This window comes from Somniosus microcephalus, chromosome 8, assembly GCF_052327205.1.
Source record: "Somniosus microcephalus isolate GS21.2 chromosome 8, FLI_Smic_1.0, whole genome shotgun sequence".
NCBI classification, from domain to species: domain Eukaryota; kingdom Metazoa; phylum Chordata; class Chondrichthyes; order Squaliformes; family Somniosidae; genus Somniosus; species Somniosus microcephalus.
The window spans coordinates 21,107,798-21,127,674 of NC_140994.1; the positions used below are offsets into that span (position 1 = coordinate 21,107,798).

The 19,877-nt window shown below is 50.5% G+C and overlaps 1 protein-coding gene across 1 annotated transcript in view; it reads left to right on the forward strand.

The window, feature by feature from the left end:
• The window catches only part of LOC147113360 (VPS10 domain-containing receptor SorCS1-like), a 1,462,440-nt gene that overhangs the window by 1,298,592 nt on the left and 143,971 nt on the right, over positions 1-19,877 (forward strand). Inside the window, exons 15-16 of the mRNA XM_085996119.1 lie at positions 3,024-3,111; positions 17,392-17,525. Of these exons, the coding sequence (XP_085852245.1) occupies positions 3,024-3,111; positions 17,392-17,525 (222 nt within the window). The remainder of the gene's footprint in view (positions 1-3,023; positions 3,112-17,391; positions 17,526-19,877) is intronic.

The following is a 19,877-nucleotide window of genomic DNA, read 5'->3' on the forward strand; positions in this document are numbered from 1 at the left end:
CCTCCCACCTCCCCACCCCACCTCCCCCTCCCCACCTCCCGCTCCCCCCTCTCCCCCCCACCCCACCCCACCTCCCCCTTCCCACCTCCCGCTCCCCACCACTCCCTCCCCCTCCCCACCTCCCCCCACCCCACCTCCCCCTCCCCACCTCCCCCTCCCCACCTCCTCCCTCCCCACCTCCTCCTCCCCACCTCCTCCTCCCCACCTCCCCCTCCCCACCTCCCCCTCCCCACCTCAACCACCCCACCTCCCCCACCCCACCTCCCCCTCCCCACCTCAACCACCCCACCCCACCTCCCCCTCCCCACCTCCCCCACCCCACCTCCCCACCTCAACCACCCCACCTCCCCCACCCCACCTCCCCCTCCCCACCTCAACCACCCCACCTCCCCCCACCCCACCTCCCCCTCCCCACCTCCCCCTCCCCACCTCCCCCTGCCCACCACTCCCTCCCCACCTCCCCCTCCCCACCTCCCCCTCCCCACCTCAACCACCCCACCTCCCCCTCCCCACCTACCCCTCCCCACATCCTCCTCCCCACCTCCTCCTCCCCACCTCCTCCTCCCCACCTCCTCCTCCCCACCTCCCCCTCCCCACCTCCCCCTCCCCACCTCAACCACCCCACCTCCCCCACCCCACCTCCCCCTCCCCACCTCAACCACCCCACCCCACCTCCCCCTCCCCACCTCCCCCTCCCCACCTCAACCACCCCACCTCCCCCTCCCCCTCCCCACCTCAACCACCCCACCTCCCCCACCCCACCTCCCCCTGCCCACCACTCCCTCCCCACCTCCCCCTCCCCACCTCCCCCACCCCACCTCCCCCACCCCACCTCAAGCACCCCACCCCACCTCCCCCTCCCCACCTCCCCCTCCCCACCTCCCCCTCCCCACCTCAACCACCCCACCCCCCCCACCCCACCTCCCCCTCCCCACCTCCCCCACCCCACCTCCCCCACCCCACCTCCCCCACCCCACCTCCCCCTCCCCACCTCCCCCACCCCACCTCACCCTCCCCACCTCCCCCTCCCCACCTCCCCCTCCCCACCTCAACCACCCCACCTCCCCCACCCCACCTCCCCCTCCCCACCTCCACCTCCCCCCCACCTCCCCCTCCCCCACCTCCCCCTCCCCACCTCCTCCTCCCACTTTACTCTTGCCGCCCCCAGGCTAGTCCTGAACTTCCACTACAAAGTGCATCCCTTGTTTATCAGCTCCAATGTGGATGTGTTGTCAGAAAACAAATTAACTCCTCTCAACCCGAACATGCCTTGTGGAACCCTTGGAACTGTTACCAATGTTTTGTGACATTTCTATAAAACTGTAGTTTGGAAACAGCAATGGATAAAATTTACAGAGAGCGAGAGAAAGACGTTCAAAATGAGACGGGCAGACAGAGGGAGAGAATGAGAGACCATGGTAGAAGACGGGCGGAAAACTGGTGGTTTGTGAATCGACTGCCCGTTATATGCCTCGCCCGATTTTCCTCTCGGTTGAAGTCAAAGGAAAGAAAAATCAGGCGGGGTGTCGAATGACCTCTGGAGGTCACACCTTGAAAAGTGGCCATTACGCAAACATTCTAATTGGCTCCCACAAACACATTTTTTTTAAAACCCTCACCTCACTGCTCAAACACCTATTTATTGGTTCCTGGGAAATTTTGCGACAGACATAGACTGCCCAGAGAGGCAATCAAAACTGATCACATCGGTAATTTTAAGAGAGGGATGGACAGGCATTTGGTGAGAAAATTAATTGAGGGATATCGTAGTTAACTAAGTATTCAGTTTATGAACTCTAGGTGGGCCAATCCTGTAGTTCCTATGCCCCTATGTAACTGTGGCCTAGAGTCGCTAGGCCTCTTATTTTCTCTGTCTCTATCTTGGCGAAACACTTAGCCTCAGCTCAGCGCTTTCCCCTGAATGCACAGCCAAGGACCTGCAGTGAATAAGGGGCAAGAACTCTTGTCCTATTGCTGCACCCACGCTCTACCGCCAGTCCATTTCCTCTTTCTCTTTATGCTTCATCCAAGCAAAGGTTAGCTCCCTTAGTGACGACACTCACAATTCCAATCCAAGAGGTTTTGAGCGCAAAGTTTATGAAAGCAGGGTTTCATTGTGCACTCATTATGATGTAGGGAGGCATAAAAATGCCTGTTTACCAGGGCTGGTGCTATTTTAAATAGTTATGGGGCATTGCTTTGAAAAAAAGTCAACGTATTAATGACTACGTTGGTGTTATTTTTCATTGCTTAACGTTTATTATATTTATGTTATGTCTTTAATGTTTGTGACTCTAAGTTAATGAGTATGTGAGTAGCAGAGCCAAAAAAGCAAGGCCTTCTCCTTAGGACATGTGCGGTTAGTTGGTGTGTGGCCCTGTGGCAGCAAGTAAATAACACACTATAAAATTACCGTGTTTCATCTTTTGTATTGCTTCAGAAACCTTGAAAAAAACAGAGAAACCGTTCAGTTTACCGTCCTTAGAAACAGTCACTCTTCTCACCATATAACGGTTAGAGAACCTAACGATAGCTTCACCTCCCCCCCCACCGTGGTCTAGTTGCATTCAATTGTCCCAGTTAGTTTAATGGGTCTCAACTGAATGGACGCATTAAGCTACATATGACATCTTTTGCCTGGAGCCCGAACGTAATTAATTTTCAATTGACAGCACACATCCTGGCCTAATTGGCATCCTTCTTGGAACGTGACACATGGTACACAGTGTACAAGGTAATGCTGGCACACATGTAATGGGGGCACTCACAGGCTTGCAACCTGACACTCAGGGCAGATCCAAGTCTGGGCACAGTTGGATAAAACAAAAGTGGTTTTATTGAGACAAGGCACAGAAGACAGCTAGTCAGTACAGCAGCTCGAATCAAAGTTGACAATGCACAAAAGCAGGCCTGTTGCAGCAGGCTTCAATCTACACAGAGCTGAATCTGAATCAAATAAATATTTCTGTTCCATGCATGGTGACAGCTTAACTCACTGACAGGCACACTGCTTGTTAAAGTAGCTACACATCACTGAGCCCGTTCTCAAAACGTATCTTCTGCCCTGAAACTGCATCTCAAGCTCCAAAAGATTTCATTCTGTCGCTACCTGTAAGAGGAGAGAACGATAATGGAGCTCTGAATCAGAAGAGAGATTTCCCAACTGTAGTCAACTATGCTTGCACTGTTCAAAACACTAGTTAGGCCGCAGCTAGAGTACTGCGTGCAGTTCTGCTCACCCCATTACAGGAAAGATGTGATTGCACTAGAGAGGGTGCAGAGGAGATTTACGAGGATGTTGCCTGGGCTGAGGAATTTTAGCGATGAGGAAAGATTGGATAGGCTGGGGTTGTTTCGCTTTGGAACAGAGGAGGCTGAGGGGTGTCTTGATTTGGGGTGTATAAAATTATGAGGGGCCTAGATAGAGTGGATAGGAAGGACCTATTTCCCTCAGCAGAGAGGTCAATAACCAGGGGGCATAGATTTAAAGTAATTGGTGGAAGGATTAGAGGGGAGTTGAGGAGAACTTTTTTTCACCCAGGGGATGGTGGTGGTCTGGAACTCACTGCCTGAAAGGGTGGTAGAGGCAGAAATCCTCATCACATTTAAAAGTACTTGGCTATGCACTTGAGGTACCGTAACCTACAAGGCTACGGACCAAGAGCTGAAAAGTGGGATTAGGCTGGATAGCTCTTTTTCGGCTGGCAGACATGATGGGCCAAATGGCCTCCTTCTGTGCAGTAAATTTCTAGGATTCTATGCTGTGTAGGTGGCCCTTCAGGTTGGAACTCAAAGGGCACTTGTACTTCACCATTGATTTTTCTCCCTGTCCTGGAAAGATACTCTTGCTGTGGCACTCACAACCTTTTTACGTTTGTCGTTTGGTGCCAGTCTCTGTACTTGTGGTGAGCTCTGATGTGAAAAGAGGCTTGATTGTTGTGTTTCATTGCAGATAATCAAATCTATCTAAGTAATATTTTTTTTTAATGGAGGATGTTCCTTGCCTACAATACTTGAACTGACTGTGTATATAATAATAATAAAGTCGAGCACCAGAACAATGCAGGGGCTGCTCAGGCACTGAAATGGCGCAGCAGGTTTAGCAAGTCAACGGAGAGGTCATTGTTGGCACAGCAGGTCAGGAGGGGTTCTTCACTGCTGTCGGCTGTGTGGAGGTTCGGATGTGCACACTTGAGAGTGCCTGTTGGCAGCTCACGACCTGTGTGTCGGCAGTCGACGGTAGAGAGCCTGAATTCCGTGAGAATAACTCCAGGGAAAATGTTTCCCTACCTCCGTAACCTTTCCTCATCTGGGCAAGAGAGGATGAAAGCTTCAAAACAGGCGATTCACAATTCTCGGTCCCTTTTGCCCTGGCCCTGAACTCACATCTTTCTCCAGTTTCTCCCCGATTCCCCCTCATGACCTCTCCATGCTCATCTTGTCCATGAGACCCACCTCCTGCTCCCTCGACCCTATCCCCACCAAACTGCTGACCACCCAACTTCCTTTTCTGGCTCCCATGTTAGCTGACATTGTTAATGGTTCCCTCTCTTCAGGCACTGTACCCTCTCCATCAAATCTGCTGTCATCACCCCTCCTCAAAAAAACAACCCTTGCAAACTACAGCGCCCCATCTCCAACCTCCCTTTCCACTCCACAGTCCTTGAACGTGTTGTCGCCTCCCAAATCCGTGTCCATCTTTCCCGCAACTCCATGTTTGAATCCCTCCAACCAGGTTTCCGCCCCTGCCACAGTACCGAAACAGCTTTCATCAAAGTCACAAATGACATCCTTTGTAACTGTGACAAAGGTAAACTATCCCTCCTCATCCTTCTTGACTTGTCTGCAGCCCTTGACACGGTTGACCACTCCATCCTTCTCCAACGCCTCTCCACTATCGTCCAGTTGGGTGGGACATCACTCACCTGGTTCCATTCTTATCTATCTAATCGTAGCCAGAGAATCACCTGCAGCGGCTTCTCTTCCTGCTCCCGTATCGTTACCTCTGGTGTCCCCCAGGGATCTATCCTTGGCCCCCTCCTATTTCTCATCTACATGCTATCCTTTGGTGACATCATCCGAAAACACAGCATCAGTTTTCACCTGTACACTGACGACACCCAGCTCTACCTCACCACCAGTTCTCTCGACCCCTCCACAGTCTCTAAATTGTCAGACTGCTTGTCTGACGATGAGCAGAAACTTTCTCCAGTTAAATATTGGGAAGACCGAAGCCATTGTTTTCGGTCCCTCCCACAAACTCCGTTTCTTAGCCACTGACTCCATCCCTCTCCCTAACATCTGGCTGAGGCTGAACCACACTGTTCACAATCTTGGTGTCATATTTGACCCTGAAATGAGCTTCCGACCACATATCCGCATCATAACAAAGACCGCCTATTTCCCCCTCCATAACATCGCCCATCTCCGCCCTTGCCTCAGCTCATCCGCTGCTGGAAGCCCTCATTCATGCCTTCCAACACACTCCTGGCTGGCCTCCCACATTCTACCCTACGTAAACTTGAGGTGATCCAAAACTCGGCTGCCTGTGTCCTAACTCGCACCAAGTCCCGTTCGCTCATCACCCCTGTGCTCGCTGACCTACATTGGCTCCCAGTTAAGCAACGCCTCGATTTCAAAATTCTCATCCTTGTTTTCAAATCCCTCCATGGCCTTGCCGCTCCCTATCTCTGTAATCTCCTTCAGCCCCACAACCCCCCGAGATAATCTGCGCTCCTCTAATTCTGCCCTCTTGAGGATCCCTGATTATAATCGCTCAACCATTGGCGGCCATGACTTCCGCTGATAAAGCCCTAAGCTCTGGAATTCCCTGCCTAAACCTCTCCGTCTCTCTTTCCTCCTTTAAGACGCTCCTTAAAACCTACCTCTTTGACCAAGCTTTTGGTCATCTGCCCTAATTTATCCTTATGTGGCTCGGTGTCAAATTTTTTTTGTCTTATAATATTCCTGTGAAGCACCTTGGGTTGTTTCACTACGTTAAATGAGCTATATAAATACAAGTTGTTGTTGTTGTATGGTGCCAGCAACAACAGATGTCCAATTGGCTTATTAGGCTCTGCTGATATTGGCGCTCCTTTAGTTCAGGTTCTGACAGACAGACACCCCTCTGCTTGATCCAGGCATTTACACACCTAAACCTGACCCTCATTATCCCAGTGCTAAATCATAGACCCAGCTTTTTATGGATCTTGTATTTTGCTTTGGAGAGAGATTTAGCAGACCCGGCATGGAATCTCATCTCCTGAAATCCAAACCAGACGAGTGGCTTTATCCTTAGTTGGCTGCTAGACTTCTCTTTTATCTGTGCACCCTCTTAATGAGCTGTTTTACCACCTTATTTCTCTGGCATTTCTGCGTCTATAATTGGACTGTTAGAAGGATGAACAGATGCCTCAGGAAAGTTATTCATTCCACTTTCCCAGCGATCTTCTTTTAAAAATATTTATTTAATCAAGTTCCAACACGTACTTCTCAGTTCAAACACAATAATCTCAGCGAAAGCAGTTTCTGATCCATTCAGCCAGGGTTGGTCCTAGAACCCAGGTTACAGGGTGAAAGTTTTGCAGAGAGTACAGAAGAGATTTACTAGAATGGTTCCAGGGTCAGAGATGAACAGTTCTGTGGATAGACTAGAGAATCTAGGGTTGTTGTCTTTGGAACAGAGACGGCTAAGAGGAGATTTGATAGAGGTGTTTAAATCATGAAGGGTCTAGATAGAGTATATAAAGAGAAACTGTTTCCAATGGCTGAAGAGTTGATAACCAGAGGGCACAGATTTAAGGTGATTGGCAAAAGAACCAGAGGCGACATGAGGAAAAACTTGTTTACGCAACGAGTGGTTAGGATTTGGAACGCACTGCCTGATAGGATGGTGGATACAGATTCAATAGTAGCCTTCAAAAGGGAATTGGATAAATACTTGAAGGAGAAACAATTGCAGGGATATGGGGAAAGAGCGGGACTAACTGGATTGCTCTTCGAAAGAACCGGCGCGGACCAATGTCCCCCGTAAGCTGCACTGCCTCCGGTGCGGCCTGCCTCCCCCACTGCACGGCCTATTCAAATATTTGTGCGTGTGCGGTCTCTACAATGTAAAAGCCAGCGAGCGGCCTGCACGGGACCTTGCAGATGATTGCGCGGCCGCGCAGCTTAGCGGGAACATTGGCGCAGACCCAATGAGCCGAACGGCCTCCTTCTGTGCCGTACTGTTCTCTGATTCTAATTAGGGACCGTGCACTAAGCCACACTTCCAACCAGTGCCCTAAATACAAAAGCCTGGAAATGAGCTAGCAGCAACATATTGCATTCCACACTCCTTGTAGCAGATGTTCTCACTAACTCTTCTCCTCCCCGACAACACCACCCAACCCTCTGCATAAACAGGGTGCCCAGTTACAAAGATCAACATCACAAGGGTAATGGAAGCAAAAACTCTGGATTCCTTCATAGAAACATAGAAACATAGAAGATAGGAGCAGGAGTAGGCCATTCGGCCCCTCGAGCCTGCTCCGCCATTCAATGAGATCATAGCTGATCATCTAAATTCGGTCCCCTGTCCCTGCTTTCTCCCCATATCCCTTGATCTCTTTAGCCTTAAGAAATATATCCAACTCCTTCTTGAATATATTTAAAGAATTGGCCTCAACTGCCTTCTGTGGTAGAGAATTCCACAGGTTCACCACTCTCTGGGTGAAGAAATTCCTCCTCATTTCTGTCCTAAATGACCCCTGGTTCTGGACTCCCTGACCTTCAAGAGGCAATTGGATGGTGTGATGGAGGCAGCGTAGGTTTCTATGGATGGGCTGAATGGCCTCTCTCAACTGGACTGATCCTTGTAAATGATTGGTTCCTGAACCAATCAGCTGTTCAGGTGTGGTATTGACTGACTCCCTGATTGTAACAGTCAGGAAAACGCAATGTTCCACTTTCGCGAAATTGTTGATTTAATTTCATGTGTTGTTTATACTGTAAATACCGCAACAACAGGCCGACCTGACCTTTAGTTTTAAAAAGGGGGCAATGATCAACTCGAAGATAAAACACTCGTGTTGAAATCATGCTGAGATAAATAAATGTGTTTGTGTGAAATTCCTGTCCACCATTTTAATGAAAATGTATTTATTTTTCTTTACCGAGCTCTAGTGAGCCAGAAGGGTTAAGCCTTGTTTGTTCACTTTAGATTGTAATACACCTGCTGTGTGTTTCCCCTGTGTCTTATATTTTTCTCTCTTTTTCTCATTCCTCTGGCTCCCCCCCCGCCCCCTGCCCGCCCATGGCTGAGTGGCCAGCAGGTGGCTTGATTCTTCACACCTCCGAGCAACTGTCCTTTGATCTGCTGCGAGAAGGTGTGAGAGCAGCCTCGAGTGGCTCTTCCCCTGCTTTTCCCTTCCTCCCTGATCTCTTTTATATGCCTCCCCATAACAGCATGGCTGAGATCAATGGCTCCTCACATCAAGAATCGCACGGGGGAAGAGTTGAAGCCATGTCTTTTCACTCTGTAACTCAGCTCCAGTACGTTGAGTTATTATGCTGCCTACCCATCATTCAGATACTGTACATGATAGTATTTTACCACAGCCGGATTGCTTAAAATGCACCTGTTGCTGTCTTCAACTTCTAAAGAGACTCTGGTGGACTCAGGTGTTAGATTTTCAATCGTGTGGTCCCTGATTCAAACCCGCTTACTGTCAAAAGGTTCCCACATAAGTAAATCCGTGTATCGGTTCCATTCTGCCTGGATACTAATTAATAGAGTTATTTAACTGGATGAGTTAGCGAGGTTATAAAGTCAGCTCCGCGCTACATGAGTCCCAAGAGTTCACCTCTTTTGGTGTCAATCACTTCTCCAACAGTCACATTAAGGTTCTGGAACATATCAAAGTAAATGAGGCACAGATACCTAGACACCATGTCCTAATTTCACTCCCCTAACTTCTCAACCTTCCTTTTAACAAAGGGTCCTACGCAGGACTGGATAAGGTATGACGTATTTCTATCCCGCTGAAGATCTATTTCTGAGTTTAGTCCTCAATGTTAGCCTCTTGTCACCCGCACAGAATGTCCTGTTCCAATGGTTTGAATTAGTTCTGATTTCCGAACCATTTCTTAGCATTCAGTTTAACTACCAATTCCATATTGTGTGTTCACTTTTAAGCTGGACTCCATTTTGAGAACATTCTTGTAATGTAAGTTGTGAGGAGGATGCAAGGAGGCTTCAAGGGGATATAGACAGGCTAAGTGAGTGGGCAAGAACATGGCAAATGGAATATAATGCGGAGAAATATAAAGTTATCCACTTTGGTTGGAAAAACAGAAAAGCAGAGTATTTTTTAAATGGTGAGAGATTGAGAAATGTCGGTGTTCAGAGGGACCTGGGTGTCCTTGTACACAAATCACTGAAAGTTAACATGCGGGTACAGCAAGCAATTAGGAAAGCAAAGGTATGTTGGCCTTTATTACAAGAGGATTTGCGTATAAGAGTAAAGACGTCTTACCGCAATTATACAGGGCGCTGGTGAGACCACACCTGGAGTATTGTGTACAGTTTTGGTCTCCTTACCTAAGAAAGGATACACTTGCCATAGAGGGAGTGCAACGAAGGTTCACCAGACTGATTCCTGGGATGGGGGTATTGTCCTTTGAGGACAGATTGATTTATGTAGTTGTTTTCATTTGTGTTGAGCAATGTGGGAGATAGATGGGAAAATTTATTCTGTGCTGTTTTTTATTTGCCCTGATCAGTTGCTATCCTGGTTTTAGAAAGGATGCTGCTTGTTGCATTCGATTGTTTGTAGATGAAAGCTATGGGAGGACTGAAACATATAATATGTATTTCCTTATACAGCATGACTTTAAAGTAGATATGTTATTAGAAGTCAGGCTTTCTCCCAACACTTTTGTCTGTGTTCGTGCAGAAAAGGTGGCTTTTGAAAGCAGTCCGAGTCTCCTGTGATCTAAAACCCTGCACCCTTATACGTTGTGTCCAGGATAGCATGCCTTGGATTAACAATTACCTTTTATTTGTGATATCAGCCACTAAATACATACTTTGGTTCTGTCTTCACAAAGGAGGACACAAATAACCTCCCAGAGATGCCGGGGAACATAGGGTCTGATGAAAGGGAGGAACTGAAAGAAATCAGTATTTGTAGGGAAATGGTGTTAGGACAATTGATGGGACTAAAGGCCGATAAATCCCCAGGGCCTGATGGTCTACATCCCAGGGTACTTAAGGAAGTGGCCCTAGAAATAGTAGATGCATTGCTGGTCATCTTCCAGAACTCAATAGACTCTGGAACAGTACCCATGGATTGGAGGGTAGCTAATGTTACCCCACTATTCAAAAAAGGTGGTAGAGAAAAAGCGGGGAATTATAGACCGGTAAGCCTGATATCGGTAGTGGGGAAAATGCCAGAGTCTATTATAAAAGATGTAATAGCAGAGCACTTGGAAAGCAGTGACAGGATCGGACAAAGTCAACATGGATTTACAAAAGGTAAATCATGCTTGACTAATCTACTGGAATTTTTTGAGGATGTAACTGGTAAAATAGATAAGGGAGAACTTATCTATGTGGTGTATTTGGACTTTCAGAAGGCTTTCGATAAGGTCCCACATAAGAGATTAGCGTGCAAAATTAAGGCACATGGGATTGGGGGCAAGGTATTGACTTGGATAGAGAACTGGTTGGCGGACAGAAAGCAAAGAGTTGGAATAAATGGGTCATTTTCCGAGTGGCAGGCAGTGACTAGTGGGGCACCGCAAGGATCGGTCCTAGGACCCCAGCTGTTCACAATATATATTAATGATCTGGACGAGGGAATTGGATGTAATATCTCCAAATTTGCAGACGACACAAAGCTGGGTGGGAGGGTAAGCTGTGAGGAGGATGTCATGAAACTCCAGTACGATTTGGACAGGTTGGGTGATTGGGCAGAAACATGGCAAATGCACTATAATGTGGATAAATGTGAGGTTATCCACTTTGGTGGCAAAAACAGGAAGGCAGATTATTATTTGAATGGCAAGAGATTGGGAGAAGGGGAAGTGCAAAGAGACCTGGGTGTTATTGTGCACCAGTCGCTGAAGGTAAGCATGCAGGTGCAGCAGGCGGTTAAGAAGGCAAATGGTATGTTGGTCTTCGTAGCAAGCGGGTTCGAGTACAGGAACAAGGATATCTTGCTACAGTTGTACAGGGCCTTGGTGAGACTGCAGCTTGAGTATTGTGTGCAGTTTTGGTCACCTTACCTGAGGAAGGACGTTCTTGACATGGAGGGAGTGCAGCGAAGATTCACCAGGCTGATACCTGGGATGGCAGGAATGACGTATGAGGAGAGAGTGGCCTAGAAATTCAGTTGCGTGCGCCAGCCGTTAGCGCCTTAGGAGGAGTAGATCTCGAGCACTAGGCACTTAGCGGCCGGGCGCAGGGCGATCTGCGCCTACGCCCAACTTCAGTAGACATTTAGCGCCGGCGCAAAGTGTTTGCGCGCGCTCAGCTGCGCGCGCAGCTTATGACGTCATTTCGTCGTGCAACGCCCTTTGTGCGCCCCAAACCGGAACTTCAGTCACGCCCGCCCAATGTGGGCGTGGCGGTGCTAAGAACTGTGAAGTGGAACGCAGCAGAGGCCCTGCGGACCTCGGGGAGCGCTAATTAAAGGGCACTTACACTGAACTATAAAAGCCAGCCATTTTGCTGCAATGACTTTTGTGCAACGGATTTCTGGACAGAGACCAAGGAAGAGACCTTACTGATTTGGCCCAACATAGGAGAGGTATTTTTGGCTTCTGGCCAGAGCTTGGAAATTTGCCTCATTGTGATTTCATTGTTTGCAAGTATATTATGGGAGCTGCATGGGGTTCCAACCCTCAGTTCCAGCATTATGTGCGAAGGGCTCGCAGACGCTGTGTGAGAGGGGCAGCCATGCCTAGACGCAGAGGGGGCATCAGGCGTCGGCAACGTAGGCCTTACCCACTCAGGGAATACCGCCAGCAGGTGTCCTATCTCACCATGACTGCCGCGCAGTGTGTTAAGAGGCTGCGCTTCAGAAGGGAGGTGGTTGCAGAGATCTGCCAGCTGCTTCACAGAGATCTGCATCCACAGCTGATGTGCAGGACGTCTCTGTCGGTGGAAGTGAAGGTCACAGTGGCTCTGAACTTTTATGCAAGCGGCTCCTTCCAAGCCGCTGCTGGGGACATAGCTAACATATCCCAGTTCGCCGTGCATCGCTGCATCCGGCAGGTCACCGATGCCCTTTTCACAAGGAGACACCAATTCATCTCCTTCCCCATGACCCTGGAGAGGCAGGAGCAGCGTGCAGTCGGATTTGTGAGGATCGCGGACTTCCCCATGGTGCAGGGCGCCATTGACTGCACGCATGTGGCTTTGCGGGCACCTATCGACAATGCCGAGGATTACCGCAACCGGAAGGGCTACCATTCCCTCAATGTACAGCTGGTGTGTGACAACAGGCAGCGCATCCTAGCTGTCAATGCCCGCTTTCCAGGCAGCAGCCACGATGCATTTATCCTGCGCCAGACTACTGTGGCTGACATGTTCCAGGCACAGCCTCCCCCAAGAGGATGGCTTATCGGGGACAAAGGCTATCCTTTGTGTACATGGCTCATGACCCCGCTCTGCGCGCCCAGGACCCCTGCTGAGGAGGCATACAACGAAAGCCATCAAGCCACAAGGAACATCATAGAGCAAACGATTGGCGTCCTCAAGCAACGGTTCCGCTGCCTGGATCGCTCCGGCGGATCTCTGCAGTATTCGCCGGATAGAGTCTCCCAGTTCATTGTCGTTTGCTGCATGCTGCACAACCTGGCTATCTGCAGGACTCAGGCACTGCCACCTCACGTTGGAGCACCACCTCAGGAGGAGGAGCAGGAGGACCATGAGGAGGAGGAGGAGGAGGAGGAGGAGTACCAGCCCAGGAGGGAGCCACAAGGTCCAAGGGCCGTCCGTCGGCGGCTTATTGAACGACACTTCTAGGCCCCCTGTCAGGGAATGGCTTGTGGCAATGAAGGGACATGAATGCAGCTGCTCCGCAAGCCCTCAGCCGGTTAACGCAACAACCACTTCAAACATCAAACATGGACAAGCTGAATAAAGAAAAAGCTTTATTGAACAAACTCAGGGCCCTTCCCACATGAAACCCAAAAACAGACAACACCCCCAAAAAACAGTCAAGCACATGACTCACTCCCACAACCTGGGGAGGAATAACAAAACTTTTCCATCCAAATGGCCTTCATCCTCGGCCTTACCAAAACAACCCCCCCCATAGACAACACAACCACCCCCATATAAAAAAACATTTGGCAACACACTCTACTTTGTGTGCCGAGAGGGCGAGTCCTTGTCCAGCCTTTTCCGGCCCCTGGCCGACCTGCTGCTCCGCCTCAACCTGGGCCCTGTGGGTGCTGCAAGGCTGGGGGAAGGCTCCTGAGGGGCACATTGCGTGACGGCAGATGCCCTTGGGGGTCGGCCTAGACGAGCTCTGGCCCTCGAGGGGCCGGCTGCTGACTGCTGCAGCTGTGGCTGGGCAGCATCAGTCTCTCTAGCAGCTCGTGGCAGCTTCGCTGGGGGAGTGGCAGTGGCGGCTGCAGCAATGGGGGCAAGCTGGCTGATGCCAGGCGCTCGCTGCTCACCTGAGACACTGGCACTCGGCCGGGCTGGCACTGCAGCAAGCGCAGCAATCTGCTGAAGGCCAGACCGCTGTGCTGCTGCAGCGCGGCGGGTGCCCTGGCGATGCCTGCCTGACACAGCGAGTGTGGCAGCAGTGAGTGCCCGTACTGCCCTGGTCTGTGCCCGCATCAGACCAGCCAGTGACTGCACGGCACCACTGATCAACTGGCCACTCGCTGCCTGTGCTGCCCTGAAGTCGTCCCGACTCGCGTCCTGTGCTGCCCTGAATTCGGCCCGACTCGCGTCCTGTGCTGCCCTCAATTCGGCCCGACTCGCGTCCTGTGCTGCCCTCAATTCGGCCCGACTCGCGTCCTGTGCTGCCCCGAATTGTTCGAGACCCCTGGCCTGTGCTGCCCCGAGTTGTTCGAAACCCCTGGCCTGTGAGGCCCCGAAATCGGACACACTATGAGCCAGGGACTCGATGGCCTCAGGCAACCGTGCCACAACCCCCATGAACTCGGTGTGCCGGCGATCCGAGTCCGCGGACATTTGATCGAGGAGGCGCACCTCCTGGGCGAGGACTGTCTCCGGACTGGAGGCCGGACTCTCCCTCTGGGGAGAAGGCCGCCGAGCTGGCCGACCCTTCCCGCGTGGCTGGACGCCACTGGGCCCAGCAACTACACTCCCCTGCAACACTTCCCCCCTCTGTGGAGAAGGCCACCGAGCTGGCCGACCCTTCCCGCGTGGCTGGACGCCACTGGGCCCAGCAACTACACTCCCCTGCAACACTTCCCCCCCCTCTGGGGAGAAGGCCACAGAGCTGCCCGACCCTTCCCGCGTGGCTGGACGCCACTGGGCCCAGCAACTACACTCCCCTGCAACACTCCCCCCCTCTGGGGAGAAGGCAGCCGAGCTGCCCGACCCTTCCCGCGTGGCTGGACGCCACTGGGCACAGGAGCTACACTCCCCTGCAACACTTCCCCCCTCTGGGGAGAAGGCAGCCGAGCTGCCCGACCCTTCCCGCGTGGCTGGACGCCACTGGGCACAGGAGCTGCACTCCCCTGCAACACTTCCCCCCTCTGGGGAGAAGGCCGCCGAGCTGCCCGACCCTTCCCGCGTGGCTCGACGCCACTGGGCACAGGAGCTACACCCCCCTGCAACACTTCCCCCTGGCTCTCCTCCAGGGAAGACGTGTCCCCTCCATTGCCATCCCCTGGCGCGGATGAGGGTTCCCCCGATGGGCCGCCTTCCTCTTGCTCCTCCTCGTCCTCCTCTTCCGAGGGACTGTCACTGGCAGCTTCAGGGACCTCCTCCTCACCAGCTGAAAGCAGGAAGGCACAAGAGTAGCTTTAGAGTGAGGACAGGGCGTCAGCGAGGGAGGCATGAGTGGTGGCATTCAGCGCATTGGTCGGACAGTGGCAAAGGATGTAGATCTGAAGCGCAAGGGGAACGAGAGAGGTCCAAAAGGTCATGTCCTTACCATTGGGGCCCAGCACAGGGTCGGCATCTCCACATGCAACGGGGCCAATCAGCCGGCCACCCATGAGTCGACCCACGCGCTCCTCCAGGTCACTGAGCTGCTGGAACTGGGGATGGCCTCCCCCGGTGACAGTCCGGCTCCTCAGATTCTGGGCCAGCTTGGCCTGCAAGAGAAAGGACGGCCTCTAAGTACAGTGTGGTGCCCTGTTGTTGTGTGCACTGCCTCCCATGGTCGAATAGCTTGGCCAGTGTGGTGCCCTGTTGCTGTATGCACTGCCTCCCATGGTCGAATAGCTTGGCCAGTGTGGTGCCCTGTTGCTGTATGCACTGCCTCCCATGGTCGAATAGCTTGGCCAGTGTGTAAAGTGCAGAAAGTGCAATTGATGTTCATGCCAGTGCCATAGCTGCTGGATGAGGGCTGGCCATTAGGGCTTTGAGGTCCCTTTGCCCATAATGTGAGGTGCACATGCAAGGATGAGGAGGACACTGGAAAGGGTACTCACCCTGACAATCCGAGTGAGGTCGTTAAACTTTTTCCGGCATTGGACACCAGTCCTGGGGACATCGCAGGTGGCTGTGACCCTCTGGGCGATATCCCTCCAGGCTCTCCTGTACACCCTGGTGGCAGGCTTCTTGCCACTGTCCGGGAACAAGATATGGCGTCTCCTCTCCAAAGCCCTAACCAGCACCTTTAAATCATGGGCAGAGAAGCGCTGCGCTCGCTCACGGGCCCTCTGCATCCTTCCTGGCGCTATTTCTCTCCAGCAGCAGTGTTTAGGCCTAGCTGGAGGGCTGCAGTATCCAGGGCGTGGCAGCAGACCAAGTCGACCCTTCCCCCTTTAAGAGCTGGCCGGCGCTAGGGTGTCTGCTGTCAATCAAGAAATGACCACACCTACGCTGCGCCCGGCCTCGGCGGTATCAGTCTGCACCGCCGGCTTAACGCCTAAAGATAGCCGTGCATCGCCAGTTTTAGCGCTCGAGCAAACTCCTTGGCCAAAGCTACTGAATATCGGCGAAGTGGCCTCCACTTTGCGCCGGGCACAAACTTTAGCGGCCGCCCGACTTTACCGCCCCAAAAGTGGCTATACTGAATTTCTAGGCCTGTGTGTCGATTGGGCTTATACTCACTGGAGTTTAGAAGATTGAGAGGGGATCTCATCAAAACATATAAAATTCTGTCAGGTCTGGACAGACTAGATGCAGGAAGGATGTTTCGGATGGCCGGGGAGTCCAGAACCAGGGGTCATAGTCTAAGAATAAGGGGTAAGCCATTTAGGACTGAAATGAGGAGAATTTCTTCACCCAGAGAGTGGTGAACCTGTGGAATTCTCTACCCTAGAGGGCTGTGGAGGCTCAGTCGTTGAGTATATTCAGGACAGAGATCGATAGATTGAATATTAAGGAAATCAAGGGATATGGGGATAAATTTAATTGACTGTTGACTCTGAGCAACTTTGCGTTAACATAAAAACATAAGGGAGACCAGGATGAGAAAGGGGCTACTGTAAAGGAAACTTTAAAGTTCCTTCTTCTTCTCCCTTGAAACAAAATAGCCGTGTTATTACTATCGATATCCCTTCTCCATAGTTATTGGTCCAGTTATCTTTCAAAGTTGCGAAATGATCCTGAATCATTTCCCTTCTATGGGACTCTATCTCTAACCTTGCTTGAAGGTCCTGAATTTTGCACTTGTGCCCTCTCGTCCTGTGTTACCGTGAAAATTAAATAACTTGCTTAACTTCAACCTTCTCTATACCTCCGGTCATTAAAAAAAAAATGTGAATCATATCTACCTCAATTTTAATGTCTCCAACAACAGTATGTTACCAGAGCCAGTTTGCTTGAAGAGTGCCTGTTGCTGTCCTTTAATTAAAAGAAAGACTCTGATCGCTGAAATTGTGGGTGATAATGATAGGACTGTGGGTGAATGAGCCCTAAAGGTAGGTCACAGTGTGGAAGAGGCTTGGTAATAATATGAGCTTAGTCTGCAATGTTAGCCACAGTAAGGAAAGTTCTGTTCCAATAAAGATCTACATGGCTTTAATTAGTACGAACCTCCCAACCATTTCCTAGCATTCAGTTTACCTACTAATTCCATATTGTGTCGTGATTTTTAAGCTGAACTCCATTTTGAGAACACACTTCAGGCAATTTGCAGGGTGACATCATTGGAACTAGATGTCAAAACCAAAAGGATTTAGCATGCGCATAAAGCAATTGACTATTTAGACTCCTAGTTTCTTACAGATGTGATTTCCTTGAAGGGAGAACGTTGCATTATGGGGGAAACACGAATATACAAGAGACGCAGCCCAGCAACGCAGTGCATTTTGGGAAAGAAGTACAGTGCCGCAGTGACGTCAGTGCCTTGTACCTGCACAGACTTGGACTTTGAGTGGTAAGTGCCCTTGTTAACATTTCACTGAGAACGTAGCAAGGCATCTTCTGTCTTTGTACCTGGAATCAAAGCCTCCTCGCACAACTCCCCAGATTGTTCCACCTTTTAATGATATATCCTTGGGGGTTAGGTTGGTTTCCGGCACTGTGCAGCTCCACGCTTGCTCTGAAGCAAAGTTGGTTTAGCTCTGGAAATGGTTTTATGGGGGAAATCTGCGCTGGCGGCAGGAACTCTCACCCACTCAGGAACTCTCGCCCACTCGGGAACTCTCAGCCACTCGGGAACTCTCGTCCTCTCGGGAACTCTCAGCCACTCGGGAACTCTCGCCCTCTCGGGAACTCTCGCCCACTCGGGAACTCTCGCCCACTCGGGAACTCTCGCCCACTCGGGAACTCTCGCCCTCTCGGGAACTCTCGCCCTCTCGGGAACTCTGACCCACTCGGGCACTCTCAGTCACTCGGGCACTCTCGGCCACTCGAGCACTCTCGGCCACTCGGGCACTCTCGGCCACTCGGACACTCTCGGCCACTCGGGCACTCTCGGCCACTCGGGCACTCTCGGCCACTCGGGCACTCTCAGCCACTCGGGCACTCTCAGCCACTCGGGAACTTTCACCCACTCGGGAACTTTCACCCACTCGGGAACTTTCACCCACTCGGGAACTTTCACCCACTCGGGAACTCTCACCCACTGCCAGAACACATCGGAAAATCATGAGCGCATTGCCCGAAGTTTTCTGTCCGCTGATTTACATTTAGTCTCATCTCTAGGCGTTACATTTTTACCTTATTTGGTTTACAGGACTACATTTCCCCAAGAGCTTGTGCGCTATCAGGGCCTTGTACGCAGCAGGCAGATCACAGAGTGGAAGAGGCTTGGTAATAATTTGAGCTTAATTCTCAATATTAGCCACAATAAGGAAAGTTCTGTTCCAATAACGACCTACATCATTTTAATTATCTCTCGTGCACTGCTCGCCATTTCTCCATCCAATGACAGAGGCAGTCCGCATGTTCTGATCAACAGCCGCTGTATGCGAGGTCCATGGTGCAGGGTTTTATAACATTTCACACATACATGGAGGCAATTTTAACCCTCCTCGCTCGGCAGAAACCTGGCGGGTGGCCAGTTAAAATCCCCCTGGCTCTTACCTGTCCGAAAGCTGCCATGATCGCAAGATCTGCAACTTTAAACTGCTCTCCTGAGCAGGCAACAAGGACACCCGCCCAGAGCCAACAGGGTCCTTCTTTACATATGCATGTTGCGGCCAAATAAATTACATAATTGAGACCCGACTAATTTTAACTCAGGCCTGAGCGGGGAATCCACCTGGATTTAAAATCGGGGCCACTTCGGAATAAGTTTACACTTAGCTTTAGTTCGCAAAGTTTGATCTTATTTTAGTTTTTTTTTAATCAGAATTAGTTTCTGAATTCTTGTTCTGGTTTCTCGAAATCCATGTTTCAAGAAAGGTCAGGCTGTTGTTTCAATCTATCAATGAACAGGCTACAAAAAATGATGAGAAGTAATAGCCTAGCGTTTGACGTCAGGTTGCCAACCTTCCAGGATCGCCCTGGAGTCTCCTGGAATTAAAGATTAATCCTGGACACGTGAGCAACCTGGCAGAACTTTTTTTAAATTTGTTCCTGGGATGTGGATGTGGCTGGCAAGGCCAGCATTTATTGTCCATCCCTAATTGCCCCTGAGAAGGTGGTGGTGAGCCGCCTTCATGAACCACAGAGTCAACCACATTGCTGTGGGTCAGGAGTCACATATAGGCCAGACCAGGCAAGGACAGCAGATTTATTCCCTAAAGGACAGTAGTGAATCAGATGGGTTTTTATGACAATCCGGTAGTTTCATGGTTACCATGATTGATACTAGCTTTTTAATTCCAGATTTATTTAATTGAATTTAAATTCTCCAGCTACTGTGGTGGGATTTGAACTTGTTTACTCTGGATCATTAGTCCAGACCTCTGGTTAATGGTCCAGTAACATAACCACTATGCTACTGTAACACTAGGGCATTAAGACAAATGGTGTGTTTATTCATTTTTCTTGAACACTTTTATTTTATTAGTTATAAAAATATTGGAGATGGGGAAAAAAAATAGATTGGGCAGGGTGGTTGGAGGCGGGAGATCATGTGGTGAAACTCCCAGGAATATGTCCAGAGTTGGCAACCCTAGGTTTGAATAACAGCTGGAACTTTCTTTATTAGTGTTCATTTCCAATATATGTTCCAAAAGGTGGGGCTGACTGGCCAATGTTATTTTTGGTCCTAAAAATAATTTCAGTTTAACTCTAACTTGAGTTTCAGTCGTCATAAGAAATCTTTAATATATCAAGT